This window comes from Microtus oregoni, unplaced genomic scaffold (genome assembly GCF_018167655.1).
Source record: "Microtus oregoni isolate MIOR12 unplaced genomic scaffold, Mior012 000095F_ref0000231, whole genome shotgun sequence".
NCBI classification, from domain to species: Eukaryota; Metazoa; Chordata; class Mammalia; order Rodentia; family Cricetidae; genus Microtus; species Microtus oregoni.
The window spans coordinates 4,401,045-4,420,253 of NW_024544708.1; the positions used below are offsets into that span (position 1 = coordinate 4,401,045).

Sequence of the window (19,209 nt, forward strand, 5' to 3'; positions counted from 1 at the left end):
TATTAGAAGTAGTGTACTTTGGGTGCTATTTTAAATTGAAATTATGATTTTCTTCTACTTTCTCAAAGGATTTCCTTATTGTTGTTTTGCCCCATTGTTGTGAATGTTGAGAAGTGTCCTTCCCATAGGCCCATGCATTTGAACACTTGATCTCCAGCTCATGGTGCTGTCTTGGGGTGTTATGGAATATTTAGGAGGTACAGCCTTAGTAGAGGAAGTGAGAAACTGAGGGACTGGCTTTGAGGGTTGATAGCCCATTTTCTGTTCTCATTCTATGTCTACTGTGTACAGATCAAATGTAATCCACCAGCTTCCTAATTTTGCCATGCCTGGTGTCATGGACTCCAGCACTCAGGAACCATAAGCCAAACTAAATTCCTTTTTCCATACATTGCTTTTGGTCATGGTATTTCATCACAGCAACAAAAGGTACTTTCTCAAAGAGTTGCAAGACAGGAGAAGAAAAGAGACAGAAAAAAATAAACCTGCCAAAATGATTTTAACTTAGTTTTATGACCAGACACATTCAGTTTTTCTTCAAGCCAAGATCACCTGAGAAATAATGTTCTAGGAGAATTGTGTGTCCTCATTGTTGACGTTTGTTTCCTTCTTATAAGGAAACAACCTTAGACCAGAAAGACCTTCCTCTGCTCCTCCTCCCTTTTTTGCTGTTTTCCTTATCTAATAATTTTTTCTGCTTTTGTCCCCTGAACTATTTTATTGGCTCGAAGAACGAGCAAGTACACCCCTTTTCACAGCTTCATTGAAAGAAGACCTCTAAAGAACGCATGTTTTTAAAAATTTGGTTTTTGTTCTTTTATTGGTGCCTCAATGACGTGTGATTCTGGGGTTCTCATTGTGCTCTTTTTGTGTGCCCAGTCCTTGATGAACACGCCTCAGCCTCAGAGGGTTCTTATTGCTAGTCTCCCAGCCAAGGACATGCAGCTCCAAGAAGTAGGTGGAATGGTTCCATGAGCTGTGGCTGATATGTAGTCATGTGACAGAAATAACATGTCCATACCTTGGCAACTTGACCTTATTTCTCAGAGAAGCTTACAAGAATTGAATGTTGTGTTAATGACCAGAGTCAAAACTACCATATTGTGGAAACAAAAGTATTCACAAAGCTAACCCAAATCTCTTTCCTTGTGCCTACACAGTGTCTGTACCTCTAATAAAATTCCACGGTTCCCTGAGATACCTTTTGCAGCCAAGTCACTATTCTTCACTTGGATCTTATCAACCATAAAGGATGGAAAAGTTACACAGAATGGCAGGAGACTTCATCTTAACTTAATGCTTTCAAGTAATTGCAAAGAGAATAAGTCTATGCTTCTGGTCTCAATCTTGCTTATACTAACTAGTAATAGGCCAAGGAAGGAACAAGAAGAAACAGTAGTCTTTAAAAATTTAATGTACTTTAGTGTGATAATATCTGTTAGAATCTTTTTAGTATTTTAAATTTAGATTCCCCCCCTTTTTTATTTTTTTGAGATCACAATGTAATTACATCATTCCCCCCTTTCTTCTCTTCCCTCTAAACCCTCCCTTTTACTCCTCCTTGTTCTCTTTCAAATTTATGGCCTCTTTTTAAAAACTGAGACACAGAAGCAAAATAATTAAATATATTTATGGGGTACCATATGCTGTTTCAATACATGTGCATATTATATAATATTTAAATAAGAGTAAATGTATCAGTCCTCTCGAACACTTAATGTTTCCTTGAGGAGGAAACCATAAATCTTCTATTCTTTAGCCATAATAAGTAATTAAATCAGGTCATTTGTAAGAACATAGACGAAATGGAGATCATTAAATTCAGTGAGTTAAGAAATAGGAGTCAAGTTACAGAATCTATTCACAGAGACAATTTTCTTCATTTGTCAGAAGGTTAATTAAATGAAAATTGTTAAATTTCCAGTCAACAAAACACATTTTAGAGTTTACTATACACAGATTACCATGGTGTTAAAAGTTGCCCACATATTCCTGGAGAGATGTGAAATGTAACCTTTGACACCCATACACCTGGGCAAAGTTCAGCTCTGCCACTTCCTGATGTAAGTCTCAGGGAACTATTTAACTCAAGCATCAATTTCCCAATAGAATAAATAAAATACGGTCCATGCAAGTTTAGTTATGTAGGAGGCTGTCCAAAATACTTTCTTTCCTTCACTGTTTTGTAATTCATTTTACTGTTGAACTAATAAACCTCAAATACTCGCTCTGTAACCATAGAACACAGCTAAGCTTGCCTAAGTACATGTAGGTTGGGAAAGAAAACTGCTCATATACCCAGGATGTAGTTGAAAGTCAGTTGATTGGAGAGCTAGTACACTCCTGCTATATTCCCTTTGTGATGTGGACATCAGCAGCAGGAACAATGTTGTGATTACTAACTTACCAACAAGCATTGCAAGATGCATTTTACTAATGTGCTTTTTCTTCACATTTCATTACACACACACACACACACACACACACACACACACACACACATATATATATATATATATATGTTCCTGTGGGTGTGGGCATTATCATTCATGATGGCACGACCTGGGGCTGGTCCCACAAGGATCTGTGGTATGTGGGAGACAGACAGCTAGGCCATGTGGAAAGAGCTTGGGTATAGAGTTTATTTAGTGAATAAGGTATAAAGGTAAGGGGTTATGGAAGGAAGAGCGAAGAGGATGAGGAGAGAAGGTGGGTGACCCACTTGCCTCTGAAGTATTGACAGAAGTTTCTGTCCTGCCCAGTCCCGCAGTCGTTCAGTCCCAATGAAAACATACAGAGGCCTACATTAATTATAAACTGGTTGACGAATTAGCTCAGGATTTTTTATTATCTAACTCTTACATCGTACATTAACCTATCATACATTAACCTATAATTCTTGTTTGTGTTAGCCATGTGGCTTGGTACCTTTTATTAATGAGGCATTCTCATCTTTCATCCTCTAAGTCTGGGTGAAGATTGCAGACTGAGCCTAACCTCTTCCCAGAATTCTCCTGTTCTGGTTGCCCAACTTATACTTCCTGCCTTACTACTGGCCAATCAACATTTTATTAAACCAATACAAATGACAAATCAATACAGGTACAAGACCATTGTCCCATGGCACTGTGGGAAGGGGGAGATTAAAAGTGGGTGGGCTTGTCTCTTTTTTTCTTGTTGATTTTGTTGAACTATACATTTTTTTCTGCTTCCCTCCTATCCTCTCCCTTCCCCTTCATCCTCTCCCATGCTCCCAATTTACTTAGGATATCTTGTATTTTTCTACTTCCTATGTAAATTAGATCCATGTATGTCTCTCTTAGAGTCCTCATTGTTGTCTAGGTTCTCTGGGATTATGATTTATAGGCTAGTTTTCTTTGCTTTATGTCTAAAAGTCAATTATGAGTAAGTATATATAATATTTGTCTTTCTGGGTCTGGGTTACCTCACTCAATATGATGTTTTCTAGATTCATCCATTTGCCTGAAAATTTTAAGATATTGTTTTTTTCTGTGGGTGGTATTCCATTGTGTAAATGTAAAACATTTTCCTTATCCATTCTTCAGTCGAGGGGAATTTAAGATTGTTTCCAGGTCCTGGCTATGGCAAACGATGCTGCTATGAACATAGCTGAGGACATGGCCTTGGGGTAAGATTGAACATCTTTTGGGTATATACCCAAAAGTGGTATTGCTGGGTCTTGAGGAAGGTTGTTTCCTAATTTTCTGAGAAATTGCCATACTGATATCCAAAGGGGCTGTACCAGCTTGCACTCCCACCAGTAATGGGAGTGCAACCTCTCCAGCATAAGTTGTCATCAATGTTTTTGATCTTGGCCATTCTTACAGGTATAAGATGGAACCTCAGAGTTGTTTTGATTTGCATTTCTCTGATGACTAAGGATGTCAAACATTTCCTTAAGTGTCTTTCAGGCATTTTAGATTCCTCTGTTGAGAGTTCTCTGTTTAGGTCTGTACTCCATTTTATTGTTTGATTATTTGTTCTTTGGATGACCAATTTCTTGAGTTCTTTGTATATTTTGGGGGTCAGACCTATAACCAAAGAAGTGGAAGACTTGTATGACAAGAACTTTAAATCTTTGAAGAAAGAAATTGAAGAAGACACCAGAAAGTGAAAAAATCTCCCATGCTCTTGGGTAGGCAGAGTTAACATAGTAAAAATGGCAATCTTACCAAAAGCAATCTACAGATTCAATGCAATGCCCATCAAAATCCCAGCAAAATTCTTCACGGACCTCGAAAGAACAGTACTCAACTTCATATGGAAAAGCAAAAAACTGAGAATAGCCAAAACAATCTTGTACAATAAAAGAACTTCTGGAGGCATCACAATCCCTGACTTCCAACTTTACTACAGAGCTACAGTACTGAAAACAGCCTGGTTTTGGCATTAAAACAGACAGGAAGACCAATGGAACCAATCCAAGACCCAGATATTAATCCACACATCTACAAATTTTTGACAAAGAAACAAAAACTAGAAAATAGAAAAACAAAAGCACATTTAACAAATGATGCTGGCAAAACTGGATATCAATATGTAGAATAATGAAAATAGATCCATATCTATCACTGTGCACAAAACTCAAGTCTGAATGGATCAAAGACCTCAACATGAATACAGCCACACTGAACCTCATAGAAGAGAAAATGGGAAGTACACTTGTATGAATTAGCACAGGAGACCCCTTCCTAAATATAACCCTAGTAGTATAGACACTGAGAGAAACAATTTATAAATAGGACCTCATGAAACTGAAAAGCTTCTGTAAAAGCAAAGGATATGGTCAACAAGACAAAAAGGCAGCCTACAGAAGGGTTTATCTCTTAAAGGGACAGGGTACCCAGGTGACCGGGTAGGCTCGCAGATTTATTACAACAGTGGGTATGTGTGTGCTTATGTTACTAACACGGAGGTCAGGGTTAAATGTCTCCATTGCTTGTACTCCTCCTTGTTTCTTGAGACAGTGTCTCTTGCTGAGCCTGGAGAGCATCCATTTCACTCCTTTGGCTAGACTTTCCACCGGGCGAGCTTCAGGAATCCATCTGTCCCTCCCCCATCCCCACAATCCCTCTAGAGCTGAGATTACAAATGGTGCTACCCTTCTGCTGTTTACATGATTGATGGAAATCCCAACTTGGGTCTTCATGCTTGCCAGAGGATGGTGGATAGATACTTAACACTGAGCCATCTTCTAACCTTGTCAAACTCAATCTTTAATTCTTCCTTTAGAATGGAAAATTCTTAGAGACTGAACACATACCTTGCTCTTTTTCATGCAAGTCCCCTGGTATCAAATAAAATAAATAAAAATAGGCTGTGGTTAGTCTAAGAATAAAAGAATGAATAGGGACAGAATCCCAAATGATCCCTAAGAAATCTATTTCAGTCTTTCTAATGTACCAGACCTGAGCATATCCCTACTTTTTTAAAAGGTCTTAAAAGTATGTTAGCATCGATATTAATATTTAAGTACACGTCTGGGTGTGATGCTTCTGAGAATTCAAGATCTATATTCTGACAGATTTAGATCTAAAGGATCAACTCTTAGGAGAGTTTACATTATTCACAGAATCCTCCAGGTTTTCTTATCCATCTTTTTATGGATACCCTAGAAAGTCACTTGTTTCCCCTGAGCTACACCCACTTTCCTTGGTAAAAGATGTTTTCCTTAAGCCTCCTTTGTACAACTGTGTAAACAGCATCAAGCAGCAGGTGAGTGTGCATTGCTCATTGCTGGTCTTGCTGTTGGCCTATGCCGATTTCAGGTCATTTGTGTATGAATTCTTTGTAATTTGGATTATCTCCATTGAGGGCCACGTGTAAAATATTTCCCTTCTGAAAGGTTATGAAAAAATCCACCTAACATGACAAGCTTAAATATGAACTGAGGTTGAAAAAGACAAGACACCAAATTAAATACAATATGAAAGCAGATTAATATTAAGAATAATACAATTACTCCTGCAGCTGTCAGGGTGTATTGTGTGGAAAAAAATCAAAGGTCAAATCCTGATGCTATTATTTGTTTTTGCCCAATTTTTACTTAGTGTAGTCTGTTGAGAACGTTTCTGTCTCTAGAGAAATTAGAATACTGCAAAATTATAAGATCTCTTCAGTGGATTAAATGTCTTCCTAAATTAAAAAGCTTAAAGTAGAATTGTTAAATATTACAGTTCCTTGATATAAAAATATGGAATAAGCTCCATCTTCTATTGTTTACAATATTGTTAGCTTAACTTTGCTAATAAGGATGTCTGTTTTTTTCTCTTATTTCACTCTTTTGCTGTAATCTTCTGTGGTAAACATTCTATTTTTTAAAGTGACTTTTCAAGGATATCTTGCTCTTTTTCTTATCTGAAATTGTTGTTTCCAGTGTATTAAAATGACTAATTAAGTTTTTAATCCAGTCCCAAATGTGCCGTGTTTCCACTCAAGTGAATTATTTTGGTAATCTAACGATGATTGTAACTGACTTTGCAAGTCATAGCTAAGATTTTCAATGTCATCTTGAAGAGAAGAGAAATTCACCCAAAACTTAAGGCACCAGAGTGAACAAAAAAGTGTCTTGCTTCAGAAAGCTAATGAAATTTGGTGACTAATTGGATGTGGTGGCAAAGTTCAAGAAAGAGTCTCAGCAGACTTCTTATTTCTGGCTTCCGGATTCTTACGTAGTTACCTCTAGTTATGAAATGAACTTCCTCTGCCAAGTGAGCATCCATGGTGTCTGAGGTGTGGTATGAGCTGAATCTGCCTTTCCACTGGGCGAGCCACTGCTAGCTCTGTGCGGAGAGAGCTTTGCTGTTGAGTGATGCTAAACCTCTGAAAGTTCTCTTTCCCTGAGAAACCAAACCACTTCTCTCAGAAGGAAGTGGAAGAGGGGCCTGCAGATGAGAACGGCTAGCGAGATCAAATGCTGGACAGCAGTTTGTCCATCGTATTACGGCATTGACAATTCTATAAATAATCTTACCATCTTCATAAAACACTAAATAAAACATAAAGTCAAAAGACTCACTGAAAAGCACTTGAGACTAAAAAGATAATTATATTTCGCTGGACTGTCTATTAAAATGAAAGTCTGGACAGAGTAGCTGCGTCTGGTTCTCCTCAAGCTTCGGGTCTGCTTTTTGCTGTTTTTGCTTTTTATTGTGAAAAAAAAAGAAGTTTCTTGTTTTTTTTTTTAAACTTTTATTTTAATTACTTTTACAGTTTTATACATGAGTACATCATGTTCACATCATTTCTACCTCTCCCCCAGCTCCCGGTGTTGTCCCATTCCTCTCAAATTCCTGACCATTTATAACTATTACTTTGCAGAACCTACTGAGTCCAGTTATGATATCACATGTATGTTTGTTTAGAGCTACCCATATAAAATTGGGAGACCGACCTAGGGGTTTATCTGCAGAGAAAACTGCTTCTCCCTCCCTCAGCAGCCATCACTAGCTATAGCATTTTATCTGCTGGAGGAACATACTTAAGTTTTTCACATCCACTCTGGCCTACCCACAGGTGTGGCCTTGTCCAGGCCACCAGGTCGTTGGGGGTTTATGAGTGCAACACCCCTGTCCTGTATCTTGCAGCATTCAATCTTTTTTTAAACAAATAAGAATAGTATCTCTATTTTAATATTAAAAACAAAACACCATGACTTTTTTCTTCTTTACTGATTTTACTTGAGACAAAGTCTGGGTATTTTTTCCTCAGAATCCTGGGATATTGGACATGGTCTTGTTGGGCTTGGAATGTAGCCCAGTGGGTAGAGCGCTGGCCTAGGTTTTTTTTTTTAATTGCTTTTATTGAGCTATATATTTTTCTCTGTTCCCCTTTTTTCTTTTCTCCTTCCCTTCAACCCTCTCCCATGGTCCCCATGCTCTCAATTTACTCAGGAGATCTTGTCTTTTTCTACTTCCCATGTCCATTACATCCATGTATGTCTCTTTTAGGGTCCTCATTGTTGTCTAGGTTCTCTGGGATTATGATTTATAGGCTGGTTTTCTTTGCTTTATGTCTAAAAGCCAATTATGAGTGAGTACATGTACTCTTTCTGGGTCTGGTTTACTTCACTCAATATGTTTTCTAGATCCATCCATTTACCCACGACTATAGTAATAGGAGCGGCGGGGCTGCGTCCCCAGCACCCCGGCCACCTGGCTAGCTTATGCCCCGAAATAACAACACACAAACTGTATTCTTTTAAACACTGCTTGGCCCATTCTGCTTGGCCCATTAGCTCTAGCCCTTACTGGCTAATTCTGATATCCCGATCAACCCATCTCTAATAAACTGTGTAGCACCGGTCTTACCAGGAAAGATTCAGCATGTCTGACCTGGCGGCTTGCTTCATCATGTGCGTCTGCCCGGGAGAACAGAGCATGGCCTCTGAGCTCACTTCCTCTTCCTCCCAGCATTTTGTTCTGTTTACTCCTCCCACCTATGTTTTAACCTATGAGGGCCAGCCAAGCAGTTTCTTTATTTTTTAACCAATGACCTTCCTCCATCACATGAATTTCAAGATGTCATTATTTTTTTTTCTGCTGTGTAGTACTTCATTGTGTAAATGTAGCACATTTTCCTTATCCACTCTTCGGTCAAGGGGCGTTTAGGTTGTTTGCAGGCTCTGGCTATGACAAACAATCTGCATTCATTCTTGTCCTTTGGTTCTTACCATCTTTCTTCCTCCTTAGGGGCTGTGTTGTGAATGTTCCAGTTAGGATTGGCATACCAAGATCACTTTCTGCTTTGTTTTGCATCTCTGTGGTAATCTCTGTCTGTTGCAGACAGAAGTGTGCTTATGCCTGAATGTCAGGATAAATATTTAGAATACAGTTAGAGGCTATATTAATTTAGGAAAATGTCAGCCATACATTGTTCTTTAGGGTCTATGACCTTTCCAATCATGATTCTTCACTGTATATGTAGTAATAGGAATGTGTTACCCCCCCCATTGCAGAGTTAATTCCAGTTAGACAGCTATTGGTTAGCCCTAAGATATCCGTTCCACTGTTGTTGTATTGACAGTCATCTTTATGGCTTTCAAGCTTTAGAGCTGGGCAGACTCATCAATACTGTTTTTCTTCAGGCCTCCTGTATAGCAGCACAGCAGCGTCTGATAATACGAGAACTGCCCCTCAGGGAGGAGTTTTCCAAGTAAGTGTCAGCTTGATTTCCTCCAGTTCCAAGACCTAAGTGTGTGATATCTTAAGCAGTAGTTTTACCTTCAAATTCTGTGAGGCAGCTAAGGGGAATGGCAACAGCCTACCGTGTTTTGGGAGTCTGGTTGTTCCCTTGATCAACAACTCTAAGGGAGCTGTCTCTTGCTTGACACAGGTTTTTTTTTTTCCCCACATAGCCTATGGTTCCTAGAGCCGAGGAAGGGGTGTGTGAACACTATCACTGCATGTGAGGTAACTCTATTTAACACATATGTGTATATGAAAATATATTATATGTAAAATATAAACGTACATGTGCTTTTAGCAAACTTAAAAATAATTAAAATAATGTTTCCTCATGGGCCTTTCAAATATCCTTAGTGTGATTTATCTCGCCTTCTTCCCTCTTCGTCTATATTACCCTCCTCCTCCCTTTGCCAGTTGAGTTTCCTCTATTTTCCCCCTTTCCCAATTCACAGCATCTGTGTCTTAATAAATATCCTCTTCTACAGTTCCTTCTCCTTCTTCCTCACTGACCTTGTTCTTTTTCCTGATTTATTCCCTTACTCTACTTTATACATGCAAACCTAAAGATTGGATTCTCATTTCTTAAACATGTTACGGGCATAGGTTTTTAATTTGCCTGCAGGTGAATACTGTATCACATAAACTTCTATTAAATACCATTAAGACATTTGCTGACATCATAAAATATTCTCATAGCCATTACAGTCAATGAGATTGCAAATATGTATTGACTACCTGTGGAAAGGCAAGTGTTGGGCTAATTTTTGGTGATCTAAATAGGGACAGAATCTCAAAAGCATAATTCAGGTACTTTGAACTATTTGAGATATATATATACACATGTATATATACATATATATGTGTCTATCTGTCTATATCTATATCTATATATATAGGAGAGAGGCATGGTCAGCATTGGCGAAATTTGATGCTACCCAATAATTTGGGAAAGCGGCTTAATTGAAGCCACTCTTGCAATGAATATTACTCAACAAAGAAAAGACAGAACATTCCAATGGGAAGGTTTGAGATAGTTTCACATGTGTTAAAGAGCGCATCACATAAATGGTACTACAGAAAGCAGTTCTGTATGAAAGAAAATGCACAAACCATGAATGCAGAGACCAAATAAGGGGGAAGAAGCAAGGGAAACTTTGTGCATCATGCTGAAGATTTATACTTTATATAGATATTAAAAATCCTTAAAGTAGTACAATTGCATGGCCAAAGTTGCAGTTTTAATATATTTTAAAATTAATATCATTTTTTTGAAGAAAAGGAAAATCTAGATTAAAGAAAGGAGATATTATAGTAATTGAGATTGAAAATAGATATTATAGTAGCCTAGAAGGGAGATTATGGGAGCCCAATAGGTCTCTACTAGAAATGGAGATAGAGGTTGAATTTGAGACCCTGTTTAGATGGTGGAAGAGGCCAGCAGTAGTTGCGGACTAAAGCAGACTTATAACTAGTCTACAGGTTTCTGTTGCTACCCATGGCTATTTGGTGGATGGTATTGCCATGGCTGAATACAAGAAGCCTTTTTATTTTTACTACTGTCATGAACCAAAGACCTCACAGATGTAGGCTTTACCTCTGTGCTACCCATTGCCAGGAAGAGAAATAAATTTGAATGGAGGGGAGGAGTAGATGATGGGTTAACTTTGATCTATTACATCTGAGGTGTCTGAAAATTTCAGGTACATTTTTTTCTAGCATGTTTGAGGACTCACAAATCTTAAACCTAGTGGAGAAGTGAGGACTGGAGATTTGTATCCAGAAATCATCATTTTAATGTTATTTAAAACCAGGAAAACATATGAGAATGTCCAATTAAAGTAAATGTGGCTTGGTGGTGGTGGTGCACGCCTTTAATCCCAGCACTAGGGAGGCAGAGGCAGGCGGATCTCTGTGAGTTCGAGGCCAGCCTGGTCTACAATAGCTAGTTCCAGGACAGGCTCCAAAGCTACAGAGAAACCCTGTCTCGCAAAAACAACAACAACAAAACAACAACAAAAAAAAGTGAACATCTTTAATGTTTACTTTTCAAATAGACCTTTGGGTTCTTCTTTGCTGCATTGTTATTTAGTTCTAGTTTTACCTGCTACAGGGTGTCATGGACTAGGCAGAATGCCACCATTCTGCTTTTGTCAGAAAGCGAGAAATTCTGTGACAGTAAACCAGTCTGACCATAGTTTCAAATGTTCTGTTCTTGCCGTCATGTCTGTGGACTTAGCCAACCTTGAATAAGCTTCTCGAGTGTCGTATATGTGAAAGCATTCTCACGCAACCCGCTAACAGTAGTATATCTTCAGGAACATGAGCATGGCCCTAGGCAAAAGGTCTTTAGGACTTGTCTCTATCTATTGCTAGTGATGATGGTGAGCTTGTTGGCTAGAAGACGTGTCAAATTATCACCTTATGAGTCTGGAAGACAGAAATCTGACATCAGGTTAAACGGGCTAACATCGAGAACATCCTGTTCTTCCTCAGGAGGTGGTTAAGGAAAGCTGCCCCCTTGCTGCTTTTTATTGGGCAGAATCTGCCTTTCTCAGGGCTGTCTTTCTTCACCTTCAGAGCATACAGAGAGCAGAGTCCCACCTTTCCTTCTGATTTCGGCTCTCCTTACCCCCACCTCTGGTGAGGACCTTGTCATTACAAAGAGTCAAAGGAGCGCAGGGTGATAATCTTTCTGCCTCAAGGTTTCTAGTTGAGTCTTATCTGCAAAGTTCCCTCTCCCACAGAAGGCAGCACTGACTGGTGCCGAGGAGTAGGACTGGACATCTTTTCATGTATTATTCAATCAACACACTGCGATTGCAGAAGGAGTACAGCTGATTAGCTCTGAGTTGTTTACTGCTTAGATTCTGCACATATAATTTATTCGTATGGTAGATATTAATCTTTTAAAAGTCAAATAAACACAAGTGTATAAACAACAACAAAAATACTATCACGTTTCCTTATAAAATGTTTCTTTAAAGTGACTGTAAGAATATATATAATGTAAATTATATATTATATGCATATATAACATAATACAATGTAAATTCAGAAGCCAGTCAATGAACTTACCCTTTATAAAAACAATCTCAATATCTAATTCTCCTTCTTTGGAACTCTGATTTTTTTTTTTTGATGAATTATCTATTTTTAATCCCATGTGTGTCTCAGAGACTGGCAAGTCCGTGGACCTGCCTTAGACTGTGGACAGTGAGCCCTCATCTGTGTTTTCTTCCCTTATGAAACACCCAGGCAGTTAGTACCTGTATGACCCTGGCTGCTCAGATGTTCAAGCCAATGATGCTAAAGTCTCAGTTCAGCAGTAGGAGAGCAGGATAACCCATTGGGTTATCTCTCTTTTTGACTTTGTAATAATAATAATAATAATAATAATAATAATAATAAAACCCTAAACTATCTCCAGATTTCCTGATTCCTCCCCTATGAGCATTGTCCCAGCTCCTGCTTACTAACAATACTGTTTGCAGCCCATTCTCCAATTCTGGAAGTTTGCATTATCTTCCCAATGAACAACTTTTACTTACATTCGTCGTATTTGGCTTCTATCACAGTCAGAAAAGCCTCACAAAAGCAGGATTGTACAGATATTATTATTCTCCTATAAGAAGCTTGGTTTCTGCAAACTCTCTCTACCACTGAGCTATATAGAATATGCTGTTTGAAAAAAACTATTTTCAATAAAAAAGAAAGAATTTTGATTTCAAGCAAAAATTTTTCTTTACTAAAGTTATCTAATTTATGTTAGAACTTAACAATTATGAAAATTTTCTTAAATATTTGGCATCATTTTAAAAAATATGCATGGATTCAACATATTTAGAAGCCTGTGCAAGCCCTGTAGTTGCCCTTTCCAAATTATTAAGAGAATTTCCATAAGGCCTCTTCAAGGAGCCAGATCTGAAGGGCCAGCATCCCCACATGGTCATTCTTGAGTCTGCTGCGGCTCTGTTAGAATGCTCAGAGTTTACCTCTATTTAGTAGCTTAGTTATTTTTTTCTCTCTTTAATGGAAAATCACTTAGTGAAATTGTGGAGATTATTTATCTGAGTCATATTTTTATGGAAACTGCTTTTCACTTCTATGCATTTTAGAAGTGTTTTCTTTAAAAAGAATATTCTATTAATATTTATAATTAGATAGCACACAAAACAGATGCTAAATCTTATGTTATAACTTTCTGGGTACAATTACATAAAGAAGATTATATACTTTTCATCAGAATGTTCTCCCCGGGAGCTGAAGAACAAAAGGGCTTTCTCTGTGAACATGACATTTCTTTTCGCGGGCGGAAGTAAACAGGAAGATGATGATTAACCACAATTAACCATTTTAGCATGCTAGTGTTGATCCTGAGTGCCATACTTAATGCCTAGTGTAGTATTGAGTAGAACAGCAACGTGGTGCGTTTTTAAGTGATTGACTTGGTCTTTTATTTCTTCTCAGTTAACTTGTTTACACGGTTATTCTGGTCCTTTTGTGATGTTGGTGGGTTCACCCTACCTTCAGAGCTATTCTAGGAAAGGGTAGAGGATAGAGGTTTTGCTGATGTCAGAGGACAGAAGGAAGAGATTGTCTTTTCTTTAATTAAAACAGAACGAATGAAAAACGTTATCATCTATCTAATCCATATAACCTGCCCAAGAGCTCTTGATGTAAAGACAAGAAACCGAGTCGCCAAGGAAGAACAGTTTTGAGTGTTCGTGTCAGATCTGAAGTCCTCTGTGATGTGTGAGTCCGAGCCTTTCTACTTAATGTGTCTCTTCTTAAGTGGTTACTTCTTCAAGAGATCCTAGGGTGGGCTTCGAGGATGGAGAGGAGAGCTTTCCAATAACCCTTTGCCCATAGACAGGGTCTCCGGGATGGACCGACGCTCTGCTTTCTGTACTTAGAATAGCAAGCAGAGAAAAGGAGCAAGCGCCGGGCAGAGGGGAGCGGAAGTTTACTTCCCCACCCCCCACCCCGCGAGACGCTGCGCAAGGGTAGGGATAGGTCACGCCCACTAGCGGGTGGCCGCCTCTGGGCTCCAGGCTGAGCTGCTCGAGTCCGCTCTGAGGAAGGCGCGGACGCACTTGCCACGGGAGGCAGAGCGAGCGAGCGAGCGAGCGAGAGAGCGAGCGCGCACCCTCCGGGAGCCGCCTGCGCCTCCCCGCGGCCCGGGACGCACGTGCCTGGGCCAGGGCCAAGGCCAGTGGCCACTCCGTAGTAGCCGGGGCGGGTGGGGAGCGACTGGCTCCGGGCCGCGGCCGTCGCCCGCCCGCCGGCTCCGGTGGTTGGGCGGAGGAAGCGCGGGACTCCTCCTCCCCGCCGTATTAACATGCACCCAGGGGCGGGTGACCAGCCCAGCCTCGCCGCCCCTGCCCGCCGCTGCGTCCCGGCGCTCAGTCTCCGCGCCAGAGGCGAACCTTGCGCTCTGGGCGCCGCAATCGAGAGGACACGGCCTCGCAGACACCTTCCTCCGGCGGGGAGCGGCAGGAACGGCAGCGCCTGGCTGGGCGCCTTCCCATCACCTCGCTGAGGGACGTCCCGCGCCGCGGGACCACCGTTCTGGCCCGAGCTCCGAGGTTCGTAGAACGGACGGACAGACGGACAGACCCCACCAGCGAGTTCCGGACTGGAACTGCGGGCAGCGGCAAGGTAACGCCGGGCTGCACAGCGGGGCTGGGGCGTGCGCGGCGGCGGTGTCGGCGGCAGCGGCGGCAGTGGCGGTGGCGCTGGGTGGCTCCTGGCTCCGGCTCACCTCCCGCTGCGAGGTCGCGGTTGCCCGCGCATCCTTAGGGACTGCGGGCTGCCTCTGCTGGCCATTGGCCGGCACTCTGAATTCCCTGACTTCTGCCCAGGGGGCACGTCTGGTCCTAGTGGTGACCTAGGGATCCCCGCGGCCAGTGTCCCCCTTCCCCGGGCATAGGATTCTCAAAGCTCCCTGGGGTGTTCGAGAAGGAATAGCTTTTTAACTGAGACTGGGTCCCCGGAGGGGGAGGGGAGGGGATAAGAACCCGGGTCCTATGTTTCTAATGTCTCCATCCAAATTCACACCCGGGGTTCAGCACCTTGCAGGCGAAGGCTGCTGCTGCTGCTGCTCACTGCAGGAGACTTCACCATGAGCTCCTGAGTCGTTTGCAAAGCAAGTTGTTGCACTCTTTTTGTGTGTGACATTTTTGGCATTGGCTGTGAAGAGCGACCCCTTCCCCGTGTGTGGAATAGGGAAAAAAGACAGAGAGACACAAAGACAGTGTCACGGAGAAACGCACACAGAGGATAGGGTCCCGGGGTAGGGGTGTCACTGGAGTGTCTCTGAGGCCAACTGCCCGCGAATCGCACCGCAGGCGGTTAGAGCCTGTATTCAAGGGACCGAATGAGTGGCGCTGGAGTCGGAATCGGGAGAGGAGCGAGAGCACCTCTTCTTGCTCCAGGCTGGGCCAGATAACAAATTGTACTTTCATGGAGGGGTGGCTGCAACTGCGGGAGGGACCTTAATGGTTCCGCGTGGCGATGAAGACCTAGCATTCAGGACCCGGGGAAGGCGAGCAGTTCCCATCTTCATGTTGTCTCCGAGGTCATGGGAAGGGGCGAATGCAGCCTGAGTGCCCGCTCCAGAGACGCTCAGTTCCAGTGCCAGGCGGGCGCCGTGCTGGCCCTGGATGTCTCCTCACCCCTTGCCTGGTCTGGAACGCTGCGGATTTTTTTTTTTTTCTGTCTGAGAACGGGAGGGCATATGGACGGGAAGGGGTTGCAGGTGGCAAAGCTAGGAAGACCTGCTCTCTGTGGGGGATAAGAGGTTATGTCTTTTATGGACCGAGGGGAGATGTCTCACTCCTCTCTAGGAGAGACGTGGGGAGAAATTGTTTCTGAGCTCTGCCAGGCTGGGGATCGATCACGCCTCTTGGCCTAGCAAGTGAAGTTACAACAGAATCTCAAGATGGATAATAAAAGTCACACATTACAGACAGATCTTTATCTTTTGTGGTCTTCACGAATGACTTCTTAGAAGACAGTCATTCTAGCGGGGATGAGGGGAGGGCTTAGAATTTAGAACTCAGGAAAGACATTTAGGGCCTAACGCAAAGGTCTTGCTCACCTCCCCCCTCTCAGTTTTTTTGTTTGTCTGTTTCTGTTTGTTTTAAATCAGAAAGGAGGTACCATAACGAACAGTTCTTTTAAACAGTAATTTACATCACAATTTCAGTTTCGGGGAGCAACTCGCTGATTGGTTCTAATCATTTTGTGTAGATTACAATACTGTTTATTCCAAGTTAGATGGAGATCATGTGCAGGCAAGGAATGGTGCAACTCTTCTGGTTTGTACAAGCCCAGAGGAAAGTTGTCTTTATGTTGCTTAACAGGAAATCTTAAAGTTGCTGAGACCATTGCTTTAAGATATTCATTCCAAGTTCTAGGTCTAAAATTCTGTTAATTTTTTTTTTTAAACTAAGTGACCTGCTTTAGAGAAAATGTAACTTCGCATGAGAAAACACTTGCAGATGTAGGCTAAGTTTAAAAACTACATCTGCATCTCTTTCTGTTATCATAAGTTTTGCTGTTAAATTAAATACGGACAACATAGGGTGGGGGTGGGAAATGGATATGACCAAGATACATTGTATATTTGTAGAAATTTTCCAAAAAAAAAAAAAACAACAACTAGTTAACAGACATTTTAAAAGATGCACTTTTTCGACAAAGCTTTTCAAATCGTATTCCAGTCCCTGTGCTGAGGGGGAATGGCACACACATAAGCTTTCCCTGTGGGGACCGTGATGGTTCAGCACCTCTCATTTCTCCCTCCAGATTCATTTTATTCCACAGGACTGAAAACACGATGAATCACACGAGCAATTATTCAAAGCGAGTAGAAAGAGGACCTCAAAATATTGCACAAGAAATACCACAAACCTACATCTTCTGCTTTCCAAATTCTGATGTTTTAAATTTCTTACTAAATCCAGACTTAGGGACAGGAACTGTATGCGCTTAGACTTGTTAAGTGCATACCTTTGTTCCAAACAGCCATCAAGACTGATGTTTCATATAAAATTAACAGCCCTGAGATGGGAGCTTGTTTGATTAATGGCGCAGAGACAGCAGACCATCACTCTGGCTTCGGTGCAGTAGAGGCAAGCGCCATCATTTCTTTCTTTCCTTTTTTTTTTCTTCTTCAGGAAACTCTTGTGAAAATAGAGTTCACTCTTTTCATTCACCATAACACTTTCTAGTTGAGCAGAAGTGAGTGAAATGCTGCTCATTGAACATTCCTATAATGAAATTGGTGTAATCAACCCAAACTCATTGTTTTCCTTTGGTATCATTCTCACCAATTGTTTTCACCTTCAGCAGAGGGCAAATAATTAGTTTCTATTTTGGAGGCTTCCAATTGGAGGAGTCTGTGAAGATTTGCCGCACTGCTGGGCTGCCTGGATGCTGAGACTGGCGGGGGTGCCAGGATTGAGACATGGAGGTGGCTTTTCAGGTGGAAGAACAGCAACCTACCTTTGTTTTGTCCCAAGCTAAAGCCTTTTATACCTCTGCTGCTTCTGAGGAAAACCACTGGCCAGAAAGAACACAAACATCCTTGTCAATTACAGACCACAAGGAAGTTCCGCTATTGGTCAGGGGGAGTGAGGGCAGCTGGATCACAACAAAGATTCCTTTTCTTTAGAAACTGACTTTTGTCGTGAATTCTTTTATTTCTTTTCTCTCTGCATTGATATGTTGGTTTTCCCTTAGAATTTACCTTAAAGCAAGAAGGCTAGTTAGGGTCTTGAAAAACTCAATACAGACCTCCCATCATTCTAATTCATGCCTATTACATGTTGTCTGTTGTGTACTTAAAAATGTAATGCAAGGACACCCACAACTTTTGCAAAGGACTATAGTTAGTTCCCAGCACCCACCCATATGGGACAGCTCTCAACTGTTTCTAATTCCAAATTTATGAACTTTAGTGCCCTCTTCTGGACTCTTCTGGTCTCTGCCCCCAAGTGCACATACACACATATCCACAATTAAAAACATAAATCTTTTTAAAATCAGATGACCGTTATCTTACGAAGGCCTTTTGCCAGCATTCCAGAAAATTTTGGTGCTGCTGAGAACATTGGTGGACTGTCTCTATTCCCAGAAAACTCCTAAGTGCTTCCAGGTCTATGTTTTCAAAGAAAGGAATCATCATAGTGCCCCTGAAGATGTCCTTCATTATTTTAAATCATGGGAGATGTTGCAGTCTGATTATTTTTCAATGCTGGTGAAGGTTTCTTTTACTAGATTTGGTCCTGGTCAGGAGTAGCCCAAGATTTGTTTCTAGGAGGAGGACCTGAGACATTCTCCACAAAAGAAGGTTTATGACCAGCCATCTACCATCCTCTTTAACAGACATGGAGGGCTGATGGCAGTGAATGCGAATACCAGAACCTTTTCTTCAACTCATATCTATTTAGTTCCATAATCTATATTAACAGCTTCCTTCTCTGCAACCGTGCGATGTACGAACCTACACACAAATGGGATTAAGAGGAAGAGCAACAAAAATGGATGTGTAGGTCAGGCAGTTTGGACAGCGAGTGACCTTCCTTTGAGGTCCACTGCTCCTTGGGTGATTTTCATGAGGCTGGTCTTGCACAGAAATGCTGACTCAACGGTTTCCCAGCCTTCATTGTAGTAGGTGCTGGGGCTGAGTCTGCATCCTTAAATGCCTTAAGATTTCCCTGACTGATATTTATCATTTTCTTCCTCTGAGAGAAGTTAATAACTTCGGGGAAAGACGTTAACCAGGTGAGGAAAACCCGTGCTCACAGGACGCTCTGCCTGATACCTACCTTGTTAACCGGGGTGGCTGGGATGTGACTGAGTATTTTGCAGTTGGTTACAAACTACATAGCCATGCCCTGAATACACAAGGAAAATGTAAACGCACCCTCCTCCCTCTTCCTAGAATTTGCCAGAAATGAAACCATTTATTTTCATATTCACTTCTAACTCTCATCTG

General features: G+C 41.4%; 1 protein-coding gene across 1 annotated transcript in view; it reads left to right on the forward strand.

Moving 5' to 3' along the window:
• Positions 1-831: 831 nt before the first annotated feature.
• The window catches only part of LOC121442780, a gene marked incomplete at its 3' end in the record, with an annotated part of 54,511 nt that continues 36,133 nt past the window's right edge, over positions 832-19,209 (forward strand). The window contains exons 1-2 of the mRNA XM_041644392.1: positions 832-954; positions 14,234-14,864. Of these exons, the coding sequence (XP_041500326.1) occupies positions 832-954; positions 14,234-14,864 (754 nt within the window). The remainder of the gene's footprint in view (positions 955-14,233; positions 14,865-19,209) is intronic.